Raw genomic sequence first — 18,076 nt, 5'->3', positions numbered from 1 at the left:
AATTTTTTCCCCCAATGGGGACCCCCAAAAAAAAAAAAAAGGACACCTTTTTTTCCCCCTTTTTAAAAAAAAAAAAAAAAAAAAAAAAAAAAAATCAAGAAAATTTTAATTTATTTTCACATTTTCATGCATTGCTCAAACATTTAATCATTTAGAACAACATTTCTAATCCCGGTTTATGTAGATAATATCATGCACTATTTAGGTCATCATCCAGTCAAAGCAGTGCACACCGAGGTCAACATCATGCTGATAGAGATTGCGCTCCAGGATCATCGTTCTGACAGATCCCTCAGGTAAAGGCAAATCAAGGAGTTGGAGCCAAAAGCATCAAAGTTTGATAAAATGACTCGGCTCACGTTGCTGGAAGACTATGGCCCAAACAAGATTTCTCTTCCTTTGCTTCTTCTCCGTCACTCCTTCCCTTCAATCCGCCTGCATCGGTTGCTCCTGCAGCAGCTAAAGTGGTTGCCATGGCAGTGGGCACAGGAAGGAACTCAGAGGAAGCATATTTGGATGAGGTCAGCATTCGACAGGCCCGTTTATCATCTCCATCTGCACCTGCACATCCCGGATCCTCCTGGTCTGTTGCGGTCGGACGTTTCCCAGCACGGCTGGTAGCGCTGGGTGACAGGGCCGCCAAGTACTGGAAGAGTTCCTCTGAGCACGAGCGAGCTGGAATACTGCAGAAAGCAAAGCAAACTGAAGCGCTTGGCTGCCTTGTATCTCCCTATATAATCAGACAACATTCCTCTGGAGCAGCCTGAATGTGGAACGGTTGTGAGGTCATAAATCAGAGGAGACGCGGCATGCTAACAGATCTGTTTAGAGCAGCTGGGTGCAAAAACAGCCAAACCCAAAAACGCTTCAAGTCTTTTTATTGTTTTGCCACTGCTTCGTGATCAGCTGCTTTGCTGGTAGATTTTACTGGACTGTAAACTACAGCGTGCAGAGAGAAAGTGGCCAGCTGCTGACAGGGAGAAGAATGGCCTTCAGTCCCAATATGCTCGGGGTCAGGGACGGAAGAGGACCTCATTTCCTCACATCCTGAGGCCAGGTCCACATGTGCAGACTGTTTTTGAGTATGTTTTGATACGTGTGCACATGCGGGACAGTTTTGCATGTATGGCCCGTTGTTTAAAACGTGCACACACGTTTCTTTGATGGTAGTTTTAATGAAGTGATTTAAAATTAATCTCCTGGAATGTACACGGAAAATATTTTCTCTTGATTCTTGAAAATGTTATTACCAACACTTGCCCTAAAAACACATTTACATCCACTCCAAACCTTTTCACGCTTTGCAACATTGCAGCCCCTCCTGAGTCAATACGGTAAGAACACTGTTGGCTACTGTTACATATATTTTGGGATTTGTCTCTACCACCTTATAGGATATCTACAACCTGAAATTTCAGCTCAGTCTTCCTCTTAAAATAACTCTAGCACCAAAAGATTGGATGGAAAACATCCGTGAACTTCAATTGTCAAGTCTTGCTACTGATTCTGAACGGGATAAATGTATAGACTTTGACTAGGCCATTCCAATGTAGATCTGGCTACATGTTTTAAGTGGAAGGAAATCCCGTGCCTTGAATGTCCTGTGTTTAACTCTATTTGTCTTCACAATGATTGTGAACAGCTGAATTGTTACTGATAAAGATTTCTTACAGGATGATGCTGCCACCATGTGTCCGCTGCATTTGTACTGAAATTAAATTACAATTCCTAAAGCAATATTGATATGGATGATATTTATGGATGTCAGAGTTCATATGAATAGCTCACTTTTCTGATTTGTGTTTTTTAAAAGAAAAAAGAAAAATAAATTATGCAAAATTATCCTTACTTTTGACAATTATGCACTACTTTGTGTTGGTCAAATATGTAAAATACCTAAAAAAATGCATTAAAAATTGTGATTGTAAAAAGGCAAAGTGTGAAAAAGTTCAAGTAATATGAAACCATTTTCAATTCATCTACTTTTGGCAAAACTATGAGTGACAAGAAAAGAAAGCAACAAAAATTAAATGAAGGCTTTAAATCTGCTGTGAAACTAAACATGTGATGTTCAAATGTAAATATCTATGCTAAGAGCCTCATGTAGGAGCTTTGTATAAAATCCTTAAAACCTGCAGGGCCTTTGGAAAACACACATTCTTAAAATATTGAGAATCAACCAAAGCCATAACATCTGTGCCAAACTGACGAAAACAAAAGGGAAAATGGGGGATGTGACTCACAATAACAAACCAACAGGACTGAATGAAATGTTGAACTTTCTAGAAAAAAAATACAAAAACACAGGATAAGGCTGGATTATAATATAACCTAAGGCTTAAAATTTAATTTTCAAGAAATAAATACTGCCAATCCTAGAACAAGCAAGAAATGATGAGAACTGAACTAAAAACCACATTGAGCCTTGAATTGATAAGGCTCCTCTTGTTCCTTAAAACTTGAAGTATAATTTACGGCCTCTGGGTGGCCAGCTAGGTGCACACTTAATCTGGTTCAATAAAGGAAAGGCAGTTCAGGACGGTGTGTCCTAACCAGCTTTAAAAGTGCTCAGAGCCTTGTTAGCTTACAGTTAAGCTGTAGAAAAGGAGCGATGGTGTAAAATCTGATCTGATAATTACAGTGCCAAAGTGTAAAAGGGTCGGATTAAAGCACCAGCTGTAAAGTTGGAAGTGTTTTCTAAGGATGAGAACCACTCATTGTTATGTTTATGAATAACGTTGAACATCATTTCAGAAAATGTGGCATCTGCTGACAATTAAAATGAATGGAGGAGAGATATTCAGATGGAAAGAAACTGAGACGGTTAAGACGATACTCAGCTGAAATAAACAGTTGCTTGAACCAAAATCTTTCACATGGTGGAATGGATAATTCTCCGAACAAAACCAAATTTTCGGAGAGAACTGAGAGACTGTATAAGACTATTTATTTCTCAGAAAATATTAGAAACAACAACTCAATAAGAGATTTATAGGGAACACTTATTTGAATCCTGTTTAGTAAAGGGAAGTTGGACATGGAATTTGACCTTTGCTCAGAGTTGACCTTCAGCTGAGTGATGGTGTCTCTGGGAGGCTCGCTGCTCCTCCTTATTCCCACAACATAGATATTAAAGCAAGGTGAGAAGACCTTCAGCTTTTCCTCCTTCTCCTCCTCTTCATCTTCATCTTTACTCTCGCTCTTCTGAATCTGTGACTCGATGATTGGGGAGGGAGAAGGGCTGAGGGACTCTCCAAGTGGGAGTACTAAAACAGGGACTCCATTTGTACTGTTACACCATTAACCCCACACAGAGGAAAAACCAGGAGCACATAATCAGGTTGGAGGAAAATTGGTGACATGGGGAGGATTATGGTATGATGATCACAACACGTGAAAGCACACATGAAAAATTAAAGGCAGCAAAAGACAAGAGGAGGTAAAACATGAAAGGAAAAATTATTTAATGCACAGTTTTGAGACCACACAATTTGATTAAAAAGAACAAAACAAAAAAAAACATTTTAGCAGCAAACGATGAGTGATGATGGAAACCAGAACAACGTGGAAGACTAATTATAAAACCGAGAGGCTTTGAATTAATTATCTGTAATTTACATCTTAATAAAACTAAAGTGATAGATGTAAGTTCAGTCAACCTCTGAAGTGGTAGCACATACAGACATTATAGTTAGTAAAGAGAAAAATGTGAAAGAATTTAGTGAGCAAGCAGAAATGTAAAACTTGTGATGAAAAGTCTGAACATTGCTCTCCCTGGCGTTAACATGCCATACCAATATATATTCAATAAGCCCTTCAGAGCTGAGCAGCATGGTTCAATGAGGGCCAATGAAAACACACATCTGGCCTCCATCAGCCACTCCCGTCAGAACAATATGAGACGGAGAAAAATAATCAGCGGCTAAAAAGTTTCATACCAGAAATGTGCACATTGACACACGGTGTCCGATCCAAATCTAAGACCAAAGTTTTACTCCTGTTTATTTTAGCTCCAACTACTCCAACTCATATTTTGATGATTTATATTTATAAGTGCACCACATTAAATTAAAATAATTAAACTAAACAAACAAGAGTATCAATGAAAGTGATATTTTTCATCTGTTTATTTTAACCTTTTCTTTTCATCATTTTGTGACTCACCTGCAGGGCCTGCCTCCCCCTACAGGTGATGTAGCGGTACTCCAGCTCTTGTGACCTCCCTCCTCCTTTTCGTTCTTCTTCTTGCGAAGTGGTGCCGGCACGTATCCACTCTGGTTGCTCCTGTTGGGGAGGTACTGGTTGAAAGGCATGGCGGTGCGCAGCTCAGTGACTGATGTCCGCCGCGCCAACATGTCGTCCTTGTGGAGGTCCGGCATCTTCCTGTTAGGGGTGCCGTCGGACTCTGAGTCACTGCCGCGGCCTAAGGTGAGCCAAAGAGGTGCAAAAAATATTTTTATTAGTGTTATATAATGATAATCTCTCTTATTGTGAAAAATACTGGTCATTCTACTTCATTTATCTTCACTCAGAAAGTAGCTGTTCACTGCTGAATCAGGATTTAATCTAATTTTCGGAGACTAGCAAATGAAAAGATTTTTATTTTCACGGAACGGAAGAGAAGTAAAGGTGAGGGACATATTTCTTTCAGTTTGGAGAACTTTTTTTCATGCCTCAGCAGACATCAGACTGAAAGGCTGATGATTCAGCAGAGTTACAAAATGCCTGAAGGCTGATTCCCATTATCCTCATGCAATGAAGAGCTGGAAACTATAATTACAAGGAAATTAATGGAAGAAATGCATTGCTGAATCAGATATTTAAATTAATAACAGATTGCCTTCATCATCATTGTTATTTTGCAGTATAATTTTAACAGTTAACCTGTTTAAAGCACCTTGTAAAAGACTTCATATCCTATGAACTTGTTCACATTTTGTCGTGTTACATTAAAACATTTACTAGTCAGCTTGTCAGAACTAATGTTAATAAAAATCTTTGAAGGGCAGAAGGTCACCTCCCAGCAGACCAAACTTTACAGCCAGAGCTGCGATGAAACGGTTCAGATTAAATAATATGTGTTGGAATGGACCAGTCCAAGTCCATACCCAAATTCAGATGAGAATCTAAAGCAAGACTTGATTTTTTCTTTTTTCTGACCTAATCTTTTTAGCCTGGCAAAAAAAGGCAAGTATTTCTAACCATTTCTATTCTGTAGATAAGAGTAGATACTAGACCCCCAAAATCATCTTAGCTATAGATTCCAAGGGGTTTTTAATTAGTGCAACTAAATAAAATAATTCATTTTTTTTTCTGATTTTTTTTTTTTACAAAACCAAACAAAAAATAATCAACCAATGCTACTTTATGCTAGTCTATCACAGAAAATAGACTAACTGTAATATGATTAAAACATCATATACAGACCTTTCTTGATACATACTTTTTATCTATATAATTTAATTCAGATAGAGTAATGCATTTCTAGGTCTTGTTTAATTTAGGTATCTTGTAAACGGTAAGACAGCTCGCCGAGTCATTGACGAGGATAACTGGGAACAGAGCGAAGGGGGGAAAAACAAAGGTATGAAATTATTTTAAGACACTTGTAATTGATGAGCCTCATGGCAGATGTCTGAAAACCATTTCTTTAAATCTACAGATTATAGTCTTCAGTTCCTAAACGTCATGAGCCTTACAGCAATCTTACCGTGTTATAAAATACAATGCATTCCATCCACTGAGCATCAATCAAACCCAAACAGGCTGATGGGTTGCGTTTATGAAACAAAGACAGCAACATAAATCATTACTAAATTAACATTGTACAGCTTACGACATTTTAGCCTAGAGTATGCAAGATTTTACTCTGGATGCCAATTTGTCTCCATTTCACAGTTTAAACCCACTTCAGGGTCTTTAATGTTGTTCTCAACACCTGGCTCTGCAGAAGTGCACTGCTCACGGACTTTCCCTAATGTGTGGGGTAAATTCCTCCACAATATGTCCTAATTCAATCCTCTAATAATACACAGAGGAGAGGAATGAAAATCACGTTCTTTGAAACAGTCACATGTCTAATTCCAGTAATTTACTCCTGGCATACCAGTAGGTTCCTCTTTGATTTGTTCATTTATTTTGAAAACCTCTCCAGTGAATTAGTAGTGTGAAATGGATACCGGTGGATCAGCTGAGACAAACTTGTGCCACTGTCTCTTCACTTGTAGTGCTCCTGTGCTCAGACTGTGAGCTGTGACTCAGTGTAAACATTTCCTAACTATAAACACAAAACTTTCAATCAGATTTGAATCATAAAACAGTCCTTCATTTCTGATCAGAAACATATGGAAGCAGCCATGTCTGTTAGCGGAAATGAACGTCACATTACAGTTGTGAAAAGTTCTGGTCTGAAACAGATGAAGCTCCAACCCAAAAGCCCTGGAGATATCCACACTTCCAACTGTGAAGGATTTGGTTATGACTTTTAACCCATCAATAGGAAACATGAGTGTCCCTTTCATCCATGTAAATCCATCTTTAAGGAGCAACATATGTTTTCATGGGATGATGTGCTCTCTGCAGATGTGGTAACACTGAGGGTTGAGGGAAAATGTTTCATGTGTCAGTGCTATACTGTACCAGATTACAAACATCATCTACAAACTCCCACAAAAGAGTAGAGGGGTGCAGTGTGTTAAATACAGCAACTGAAATGATGGAAAGTCCACAAGTAAAGAGTTATAGAACTTTCCACAGCTAAGACCGATGATGTGGAATTAAATGATTCCAGTTATTCACTTTGAGATGCTATTATATGGGTTATAATGGCAGCCGAAAATTGGTACTATCCGTTTCCTGTTATGTAACACGTAATAAACTGACCATTTTAGTAAGAGTGAAAAACTCTGTATTCAGAAATATGCACAAATATAAAATACAATGTAACCAGGGATCAAATCTTTTCTGAAATACCCGTTTTTCAGATTTTAAATATTTGTTCAGAGGATAAGGTTTAATTGCTTAACTGAATCGATTTTCTATGATCAATATGAGGGAATTAGCTAAAACTGTATTATGCGAGCTCCCCAAAGGCAGCCTCATGTATCAGAGTTGTATCAACATCCAAAGTTGGCAGAGACAAAACCATGTTGCCAATATTGAATTTCATTCAAAGGATGAATTAAACTCTTCCATCTGTCCCCTGGTTACTCAGGGTGAAGTCAATTTTCATTGATGAAAAAAGCAAGGACTTTGTCTGAAGGTCACGGCAGGAAAACCTGGCACGTTTGTATGGATGTTGGTAAATGGATGCATTCGTTCACAGTGTGAGTCAAGGTTTCATGCATTTGGGTGATCACAAATATAAGCTTCTCTTTGGGGTTTTTTTTGTATCCAATCACGTCTACATTTTTGAAGATTTGTGTTTTAATGAACATACATTTTGTGATAAAATACACCCAATACCTATTACACAGCTCTAACTAGGTAAAGTAATGCCATATAGTTTTTCAGGGATAAATTCTGCTTCCCTGTACTTCATCACTTATCACAAAGTTTTTAAACTCTGGTGTTAAAGAATATGAATACAAGATGCTTGACAGAATAACAAATCACCTTGAGCTTCATGCTCAGAGAAATTGATTAGAAGAAACTGTTGCAGTAAAATCTGTTAGATAAATCTTCAGGGCAGTTGAGCAATTGGGTTTACTGCAGCAACCTAACAGGATAAAAACGTGATCTCTCAGACTGATTAAGGATTTCTGTTTGTCATTTTTTTGCCTTTAAATTTGTGAGACTACAAACCTCCTATTTTTTTTTTTTATTTGATGGAGACCGTGAGTATTTTTATTTATTTTTTTAGTTAAACTTATCAACAAGTAAGGCAGATTTAGAGAACTACAGTCTGATAGCTCTTCCCAGAAGGAGAAACAAACAGGACCCTAAGCCTTACTCTGAATTGTCTCTCATGCAATTTGGCAATAGAAATAACATCATGACGACTACTGCAGGCTTTTCTAAGCTGCTGTTAAACTTTAAAAGGCACTACTTAAACAGTGTAGCAGTGAACAGCAGTTAGCTGCAGCAGATGGTTAAGTTTGGCATCATAAAAACCTGAAGAACTTTCCAACACATTTCGTAATTTCAGCAAAAACAATAAAAACTGCTTTGACGTTTGGGTTGCTACGTGCTACATATACAAGTATTTGCCCCCTTATATATTTTTGCTTTTTGCCCCAGAAGAGGAGATGAGGAAGACTTAGCTTCTGCGGTAGTGCCCAGACAGATTCCACTATGAATATTAAAACATTTTAGGGTATATTTTGAGTCTAAAAATGCTTAGAGAGATGCATTTTTATACCTCAAGTACTGATATAATAGTGGGGTTACGCTGTGGTCCATGGCCCGCCAGAGTACCAGTGGTTCATTGTATGCAAACATTCTGAACAAAGAGAGATGGATGATATCCTACCATCACTGCTGCCGCGTGGGACCAGGACATCCGGCGACGGAGTCTGTTGCGAGCGCGAGCCGAAGGAGTCCAGGCTGTCGAATGAATCTTCGCGTCCGTGGCGTGGCGGGGAGAGCGAGTCACTGCGTTCAGAGTCCCAGCAGTCGATGTAGCCACTGTCCCGAATGCTGCGTTGAGGACTTTCTGCCGCCTCTGCCTCCTACATTATGAGGAAATAGGAAAAACACAATCAGATTTTTTGGTTTCTAAAATGTGAACTAAAGAAAAGGGTGAAACAAATATAATTTAATCCAATTTATTAAAAAAAATCCATAGTCTAAATGTTGCACTTTAGACTTTGAAACCTCTCAGATAATTCCACAGTCCTCCCACATCTGTTTAGTCAACAACCTTTCCAAAATATCCTCATTATCTTCTGCCTACATCCTTTCTCATTACTCTCTCTTCGCCTTAGTGACCTTCCCCTTTTTCTGCTGACAGCTGAAATGTGTCTTTGGTACTAGTGGAAGGTGGAGAAAGACCTTTCCTGTCAACCAAATGGCTTCCTTTTCCTGACCCCATAACACTTTGCTATAGCTTCTCCAGCCTTGCATAAATCTCTGTATTGAATGCTCCACAGTGGGTGGGAATTGTGCTTGACAGTGACATATTCGTTATTTGTTTTGGTCATATAAGAATGACCAGGGATATAAAGGCTTCTTTCCTTCTGGTGCAGTCAGATTCACCTGGTTCAGGCTTTTCACTCAGCTTTAATAAATAAAGGAAGCATTGAGTATAATGTGTTGCCAATCAGAAGTGAATGGATTTTGCAGTTTTATGGAACTCCCCTGTTATTCCAGTATTTTATTTATTGGAAAAAAAGGTTTTGTTTTGTCCATATGCCACATATGAACATCTGGTAAACTAATTCTCCTGACTTGGCAGTAATTCATCTGTTTAATAGACAGAGAAATGATGTGACAATGTGGAAGAAATTTCATGCAGGGTGACATCATGGGTATGAATGATTGTCACAGGAAGATTTGTAAAACCAATTCTAATATTACTCCGTCCTTCTGGACAGCAACAGCAGGATTTCCAGAGGAATCTAGTTTATGAAGGTCATGACTGGACCTCAGGTGGTTGATGCTGTCATCTCTCTGAGATCACTTCTCAAATATTTCCTGACATCAAGAGGTCCAAAAACATTCCTTTACTGAATCCTGAACCAAGTGACACAGCAGAGACTGTTTGTGTCTCATTTCTGGCCATACTGGTTAGAAGTAAACTTCCTCATACTGAGATTATCAACATATTAATATAATAAAATACTAAAAACATTATGGTTCATTAAAATATGACTTTAAAGACCTTTCGCATTTGTGACAGCAAGCCCTCAAACTCTTTTAGGTCCAGCGTGGGCCCGTTGTAGGAGGTGCAGCTGTTGGCAGCGCGACCGAGCCAGTAGATGGTGATTAAAACCTGCAGGGGAGAAATGGGTCAAATTATCACAAAACTCAAGTGACATCTGGTTTGTTGGGATAATGGTAAGCATGGAACAAACAGATTTATATGCCTGATCAAACCAACAAAGCTTTCAATGCTCTCCTCTTAGCAGATATCAAATGAATCAGATATATTTACGTCCAGTATACTATAAATGATTAAAAGAATATTATTTTGGTGTGCCAAAATAATACCTATGCCACCAACATAAGTAGTAGTTTATGCTTAATTCATACAAAGCATGTTATGAATTTCTCAAGAGTTTATAGTGAGTGCTATTTTAATTAATCAAAAAATATTATTTTTATGATTTACCTTATTTTGTGCTTAAATTATCAAACTTATAGTCTTAGTTCTTGACCATAAGGAAATTCTAATTTCATTGGGAACATGGAGCATCATGGCTGAATCCAACATGTCCAACGTGTTTCAGGGTGGGTGGACAGAGCTTCTTGTCTCACAATTTGCTGCCAGTGAGTCTTTTCTGGCTTTTCAAACTTAAAGAATACCCTGTGGAAAAATATCATCACTCACTCTCTCAAAGTTAGAAAAGTCTAAAATTATATATATATATATAAAAAAGATTAACAATCACTAAGCAGTGCAGGAAATTTGGGTGTAGGTGTGCCTTGAAAGACAATCCTTTATGATATGATTTTCATAGTGGGTGGGAGGTTTGCTGCCTACACAAGGAAGTGCAGAATGGTTTACAATCATCAACATTATATAACATGCAAGTTACATTTCAAAAAATTTAAGTGCAGCTTTTACAAATAAAAAAAAAAAGTACAGTACTTTGTAAAAAAAACATGTTTTAGATGTGGTCTCAAGTATACTAGATGAAAGATTTCTGTTTGTAGTCTTGGTCCCTAGCGCCAGCGAACAGGGATTCACTGTCGATTTGGTAAAATGATCAACAAACGCACTGTTTCAGCAGTTCAGGTAAGTCACACACAGCTCTATGACTCGTATACTGACCTTTGAATTGGCCACTGTGATTTATTGAATAAATTATTGGGTCAGTTTTGCCTCTCTTTGACTACAGAAACATTACAGAACAAGTAGCTGGACTACTCTGCTGTTTAGTTGGACCATTTGCAACCCAATGATCCAGGGTTCCACTGAGTGTGGAAGAGGAAACAAAGCAGAAGTCATTGGAAGTTTCTTTGCAGTCAGCTTAATGTGTAAAATGCAGAATGTACAGACTGAGGCTGACATCACACAGGGCTGCACCTTTAGCACTGTTGGCGGGGTGATTCCAGCTATATTTACAGTGTCCATGTCAACCTGTACTCCACAGGGACAGCTTTGATAAGAAGGCTCAGCCAGGCTTAATGTGGTAATTGCAGTGGCACCGTCAATGTAAACAGCTTCTGCCATTCAAATACACAGAGAGGACAAGCAAAGGGTTGGGCCTGCTGGTCAGAGGGAAGCATGACGCCAAATGAGTCGCTTGCTGTGATCCTGAGTGAACTTTAAATGCAATGAGTTCTTTATTTTGAGTAACAGGTCAGAAGTACTTAGTGGAGAACATACCATTTGTAAATTAACTAATTAAAAGCTTAAGAAGTGATATTTTTTAAATCTTGTTTTTTGTGATCATCTCCATGAAGTTCAATATTTCTCTAGGCTAATGACAGAACTTTTAAGTCTCTCCGTAGAGTGCCAGTCTGAAAGGTCTCAAATCTTCTGATTTAGGAACTCAAATTGGGGCAGCAGTCAATAATACCACTGAGTTCTATGGTGGTTGTGTTTTGCACCAGTTCAACAGATTGGTTTCCCAAAACGTCTTTGATGACTTTTGACTGCTGTTCTGATTTATTTTCATTCACTTTATACATTTATCAATTTTGGTAGTGAATTTCATCATCTACCCCAGAGGTTCCCAAACTGTGGGGCGCGCCCCCTTGGGGAGGCGCGGTGCCATTGCAGGGGGGGCGCGGGAAGCCGTCTGGATGAAAGAAATACAAAACAAAAAAAACAAAACATGAACGCTGTATACGCTGGATTTTTACCTTAGAATGGCCAACTCTCCGTTATTCCTATGTCAATTTGATACAGTAGAGGCTTCCACACTTCCCATATTTGTGTCCTCTGTCACTTTTATCAGCAGTTAAAATGGTTTAATCCAGTATTAACATGTGGAAACCTGTTTTTCCGAGCCACCTTTAAAGGCAACATGAGCGCTACGACACTCGCGCTGGGTTTACACCTGTGAAGGAGACCTGCTGCTGCTGTGCGGAGCTACGTAGGTTTGTGTTAGAATCACAGCAGCAAAACGCAAAGAACTTTTCACAGTTTTTCCCTCCAAACTAACAGCCTGAGTTCAGTAAAGCTGTTGGATGCAGGTAATGTTAGCTAAAAGATGACTAGCTAATATCAATACATCACCTTAAGCTTAACAAGTACCTTGTAGGCTACCGATGTTGTTGTTTATGTCCAGCTATGTACATTTATTTTGCCCCCAAAAAAGTTAGAGACAGGGAGTCTCTAACTTTCCAAGTCTCTAAGAATCCCCCCCCACACACACGTCGTTCAACCAGACAGCATAGGGCACGGGGGGGAGGGGTGGGGGGCAGAAAAAGTTTGGGAACCACTGATCTACCCATCTACCATAACCTAAAAGCCTGAACCCAACAGAAAAGGAAAACTTGTGAGAAGCGATGACCTTTAAACCTTATCACAAGCATCATGTAGCTCAGCAAAGCGCAGCACTCCAGTGTCACCAGCATAATGGGCACATCTCCAGTGAATGTAGGTCGCAACCAAATGTGTTCCACATGTTCACTATTGAGCTCCAAATAGATCCACATTGATCCCAAATACAAAACCATAGTGAAAAGCATCATATGTCTGTTCTAGCACTATTTAACACAAGAAACACCAAACCAACGAGCTGACAACTGTCAAACCAAAACTCCAACATCAGCGCTGAGAAGCACCAGGTGAAAGGAAACATTTGTTTAAAACGAGTCAGTGAAGTTTTGAGTGACAGCAAAATCAACAAGAGGCCTCAGAGAGAGAAGTGTGTCACACTTACTTTACCTCATCAGTTTCAGCAGCTGTCTGCTGTGACATATGGCCTGTCAACGAGGATCTAGTGGAAAGATACGGTCGCCAAGCACCAAAAAACAAAAATAAAATCAACTGGGATGTGAACAACTATTCACATGAGTACTTATGTTTTAACCCACACTAAGTGTGGTTTCCAATACAAAGAAACAAAAAACGCTCCACTGGCTGTTCACATCTTCTCCTGCTTAACAAGCACATAACCAATACAGTGATATTCCACTCCTCCAGGCAGACTCTTTTCAACATAACATCAAATCTGTTTGCTAAACAGCTTTATGACCACATCAGCAGATTCTTCTCACAGCAGATTCTTCACCTCTTAATATTTGATGCGCTGCAGAGACAGCCCCTGTCCAATCCTAGTCCTCAGTCTTCAGTGTGCAAGGCAAATCCACAGTGGACGTCACACAAGCAGATCCGAGCTAAAGCATCACCGACTGGCAATTTGAGAATCATTTCCTCTGCAGCTGTAAATGCTGGCTAACACAGCAGAGACTCAATGTGTTTAGTCAGCTAAATGAGCCAGCAGGAGAGGTGAGCTCTGCAATGGCACACATATGAACTTGCTCAGTGCACACCAGCATCACAGAGAGAGTGAAGGGACGGAGAACGAGTGGAACTGCTCCGACTGCAGAGTGGGCAGGGCTAGCACAGCACCTTCTGCTTCTTAAAGAGCCATTAAAAAAAAAAAAAAAAGAAGAGCGAGAGCTATGTTGGAGCAGATAATAAAGAAAGTAAGGTTACTAAAATCCCATTTCTGCAGGAGAGAAATGTTTTCTGACAACACAGATAGTAACTCCATGAAATTTAACAAACCTAATTAGACTCAACAGAAAAGGAAGATGGAAACAAAGTCACAGCAGTCCAAACAGACAGTGTGTCAAAATACTGGTTTCAAAACCAATCATGCATTTAGCTCACAAACAAATTACAACAATCTAATCCAATGGCAACACTTACATTCTTGAGCCTTCGGCTGCAGTCGCTTCCCCTGGAGAAAAAGACAGAGATGTGTGAGGAATTGGAATACAGGTTGCACAGATTTCAGGGAAGACTAATGTACTAGAACCGTTACTTCACCTTTTACTCAGCAGTTTCAGAGTATTTGTTTTTCAGTTTTAATCAGCAAGTGTGAAATAATAGACATACACTCAGATAAATTGCTAATGATCAGAATCAGATTGTTTTCAGCTTGATCAGCCCTGTAGTGAACAGGAATGCCTCACATTAGTCATTTACCTCCAGGAAATACTTTTCTCTAAGTCAGCCAAATGTCCTTGTTAGACTTTAGGTTAAGTGAAGAAAAAAAAAAAAAAAAAACTTCAAATGTGCAGAAAATCTCTTCTTTGTTGAATGTACAAAAATTTTATACCTGTAAAATGGTCAAACATTAATCTAGGTTGATTTTAATAGCTTGGTATACTGGCTAAATTTTAATTAATTAATGAACCTTACTTTAACTCCACTGAATGGCTGAAAAATCTTTTTTGATCAGTGAATTTATCGTACATAAGCTCTACGACGTGATATTGACAAATCTTTTCAGTTGGGACACCAGTGCTGAGGGAAGAAAACAACATTTGCTTCTTTCATTATTATGAGCAAGACATTCAGCAGATGACAGGAAAAAGAAAAGCAACATTCAGCATCCTGAATGGCACTGGTGTTGCACTGATTAATTCAACTACATGTTAAAGCTTCCAACTTGCTTCCAAGTTTAAAATAATTTTTATGTATTATTTAATAAAAACTTTAACAAAGTATTGAAGTGGAACTTGGTATCGGCTCATGTCTTAAATGAGTTTATCAGTATTAGAGTTAAATATCATCTGTATCAGGACAGCCCTACTAAAAATACTAAAGACATTTTTCATGTTTTACCAAACATTTCAGTCATCTTTATATTATGCCAAATGAAAGATGCAATAAATAAGAAACTATTGAAAATGATACATTTTAAGGTTTTACTGTAATTTCTTCACAATTAACATTTTTCAAAATTTATGTTTTTGTTTGTTGTTGCAACACATGAATAACTGCAACACATAAAATAATAAATGTGCACAAGTTACAAAGGGTTAAGAAATTGCAGAAGACAGAGATTCATTTCATGCTTGAGGTTTAAAAAAAAAAAAAAAAAGCAAACCATAACTTTAAGTTGCAGTAATATAACCAAAATCCTACATTATGAGTATGTTTCTAAGGAGGCTCCAGGTCAAACTCACTCAGCAGGTAACTGACACCTAAATAGCAGGTATTTGAGTTTCCCAGAGACCAGAGAAACAAATAGTGAGATTGAAGGTGAGGAAGAAGAAGTAGCTGCAGGGAATGATCCATAAACACTTCTTCTTTTGTTCATCCTGGTTCTCTGTCAGTCTAACAGATGAGGACAAGCTGCTTTTTCTCTGCCATCACTCAGATGATGCACAAATAATTCACATTCCACAAGACATTAGCTCACATAGAGGCTACAGTTAAAGAATACATCCGTTACATTACGTCCCTTTTAACCCATCAGTCAGGGATTTTATGGAGAAATGTCAAAGTTGAACACGGTTTCAGAGATGTAGAGTTTTTAATTTCCCTTTGTTTTTTGTTTTTATTAAAAAGGCAAACAAATCTTTATGTACATAATTTTTATCTTTAAGCACATTTTTACCATGCATCCAAATGTGTTTAAAAGACTTTTAAAATACATTTGGTGAATTACTTTTTTCAGTTAGGTGTTTGTAAATTAATAAGATGTGATCTATAAGAGAATTAATAAAAATATTCACACATAAGGGTAACATATTTTGTACATTTTACACACTTCATGTTCTGAGATGAGCTTGGAGAACCAGTTCTTAGATCAAACGTCTTTTTACAGAAGAGTAAATTCCTCCTCAGTGAAGCAGTGCGTCTCCTGTCACTGAAGGACAAGAAAACAGCATCCTGAACAGCACAGGGTTACATAACCACTGGAAAAAGCACAGGGTCACTGGAACAATGACACCTCAGTTTCCTCTCAGATCCAACTTAATGCTGCAGACTTCCATTGTTTTTTTTGTTTTGTTTTTTTAAAGTTTTACAGAATTGATAAATTAGCCAGGCACAAGGATCCTTATTTCCAGAAATAGTCGCCCAGTGAAGATGGTGTTCTTGAAGTTTCCTTACAAATCTTACTTGGATTTTATTAGCTTTGCATACCCAGGTTGAGTGCCTGTCAGCTGCAGCTAACAAGAGGTACTTTACTCACAAATATGCAGACAACTCTCAAAAGGATAAATCTATCAATTCTAAACAAGACCCTATAAAAGTAAAAGAATATGAGGTCCGATTTCAAATCAGAATTTACTATATATAATTCTATATGAAATAAGTTTGTTTAGAAAATGTGCAAAGTAATGTGTAAAGTAAAAATAAAGAGTTATTAATTTTTATGCTATTGATAAAATACAAACTGACAAATAATGGATTGTTACATCCATGTGGATGTAAATATCTCCAAATAATGAAAAAACAGACATTTACAAACATGTTTCATTGTAAAACCTATGTAAACATTAGTTTCTACACATACAGAGATCCCCTCGTCCTGACAGAATCCCTAAAGCAGCTGCTCCCGACTACAGCTAAGATTAGCACTTATCCTCTCATCTGATCTGCAGAAGCAGCTTCCTAAGTCCTTCTGTGAATGAAACCCTGTTAAACACATTTAGCATCAGAACAGAGCATGCCAAGCACACCGAGAGACACCTGCACATTCACACAAACACTTACACTGCATGTACAAACCATAACATGCACTTGGTTTTGTTACCAAGCAACAAAGCAGGAGTCATGGCTGAGTGAGTGATGCAAAGCCTTTTGTTGTACGTTGACAGAGACCAGTTGTGTCAAACAGACATGCCATTGTTTCTGCATCGACAGGCTTGTCCAAACTTCCTTTCACTGTCATTTACTAATTTATGTTGCTGTGAACTGCATGATTGTCTAATGGGGGCTGACTGACAGCACGAGACGGGGAAAAAAAAGCACAATCAGTGTTTAACAAAAGCTTTCTGTTGACATACAGCTGAAGTGCTCCGTGGCCTTCAGTCTGTATAAAGCTGAATAAAATAGATAACTCATTCCATATTTAATAGCCACAACAGAAACTATTCCTGTATCTATGACGCATTGATTTCTCAGCTTGTGACCTGAACTGGCTCATTTTCAATTTGACCAGCTGCGACTGCTTACTGCCATATTGGAAAATCAGATTTTGCTGCAATAAAGTGAGTGTGAGCACAAAATACAGTCAGCAGAGATCCAAAGTCAGAAAGTTCTAGTTGCTTTTTAAAAAAATATTCAAGATAAAACTGAATTATTGAATTTTTCCTCATAAATAATTCCACAGTTTGTGGTTATACAGTTTGCCTCTGTGAGAAGCAACCCTGTCTGATAAATTCCAGTTTGTGTGAGTTTTACAACACACAAACTTTTAAAATGACACAAAGAAGAAAATATAAATTACTGGTTTGGAGAGAATCAACCAGGCTCCGCAAAGCATAATTTCATTAGATGCTGACCGTACGTTTGGCTGTAACAAACAAGATGGAGAGGTTGCAAACAAGCATGGATGACACATCTCACAAATCTGAGAGAGGCCACCCTTCCCAGCTGCAGGTTTAGACTTTCAGCAATTTCTGAGTTTTGTGCCTCAGTAGACTCACACAGATTCACCAATGGATGAGAAAGTATGATAGAGTGCTTCCATCTTTCCTTCAGCGCATTAACTCTTCTACGGAGAGTCAAAAAACCACTACATGTAAGCGTACTAATTTTTTGCAACACTGAGGAACAATGGAAATCTGCAGCTTTAAGTCGCACATGAGAGGAAACTGAGGTGCCATTGTTACAGTGACCCTGTGCCATTTCCACTGGTTTATAGTAAGACATAGAATTTCCAGGTGAAAATTTTATTTAGACTTGTACAAAAGTAACTACTTTTTTTTTTTTTTTTTTTTTTGTTAGATTAAAGACAAAAGTTTAAAATTGCAGTCAATGTTTGACCCCCGAGTT

The 18,076-nt window shown here is 38.3% G+C and overlaps 1 protein-coding gene across 7 annotated transcripts in view; it reads right to left on the bottom strand.

Annotated features, from left to right (window-relative positions):
* Window positions 1–13,626, bottom strand: part of LOC106935018 (LIM and calponin homology domains-containing protein 1) — a 33,575-nt gene extending 19,949 nt beyond the window's left edge. For 3 of the 7 annotated variants that reach the window (XM_015015243.1, XM_015015245.1, XM_015015244.1), the window contains exons 1-5: window positions 13,347–13,626; window positions 9,821–9,931; window positions 8,471–8,669; window positions 4,165–4,423; window positions 3,050–3,289 (exon numbers count right to left, since the gene is read on the bottom strand). In XM_015015243.1, coding sequence (XP_014870729.1) covers window positions 3,050–3,289; window positions 4,165–4,423; window positions 8,471–8,669; window positions 9,821–9,829 — 707 coding nt within the window. In that variant the 5' untranslated portion in view covers window positions 9,830–9,931; window positions 13,347–13,626. Of the gene's footprint in view, window positions 1–359; window positions 1,398–3,049; window positions 3,290–4,164; window positions 4,424–8,470; window positions 8,670–9,820; window positions 9,932–13,346 lie in introns of those variants that run through there. The other 4 variants (XM_015015246.1, XM_015015247.1, XM_015015248.1 and 1 more) reach the window with 3 other exon arrangements.
* Window positions 13,627–18,076: the final 4,450 nt, after the last annotated feature.

This window comes from Poecilia latipinna, unplaced genomic scaffold, assembly GCF_001443285.1.
Source record: "Poecilia latipinna isolate Pla-1442-1.1 unplaced genomic scaffold, P_latipinna-1.0 Scaffold1895, whole genome shotgun sequence".
Lineage (NCBI taxonomy): Eukaryota > Metazoa > Chordata > Actinopteri > Cyprinodontiformes > Poeciliidae > Poecilia > Poecilia latipinna.
Note: the sequence above shows the minus strand (reverse complement) of the source record. Positions and strands in the feature narration are given on the sequence as shown.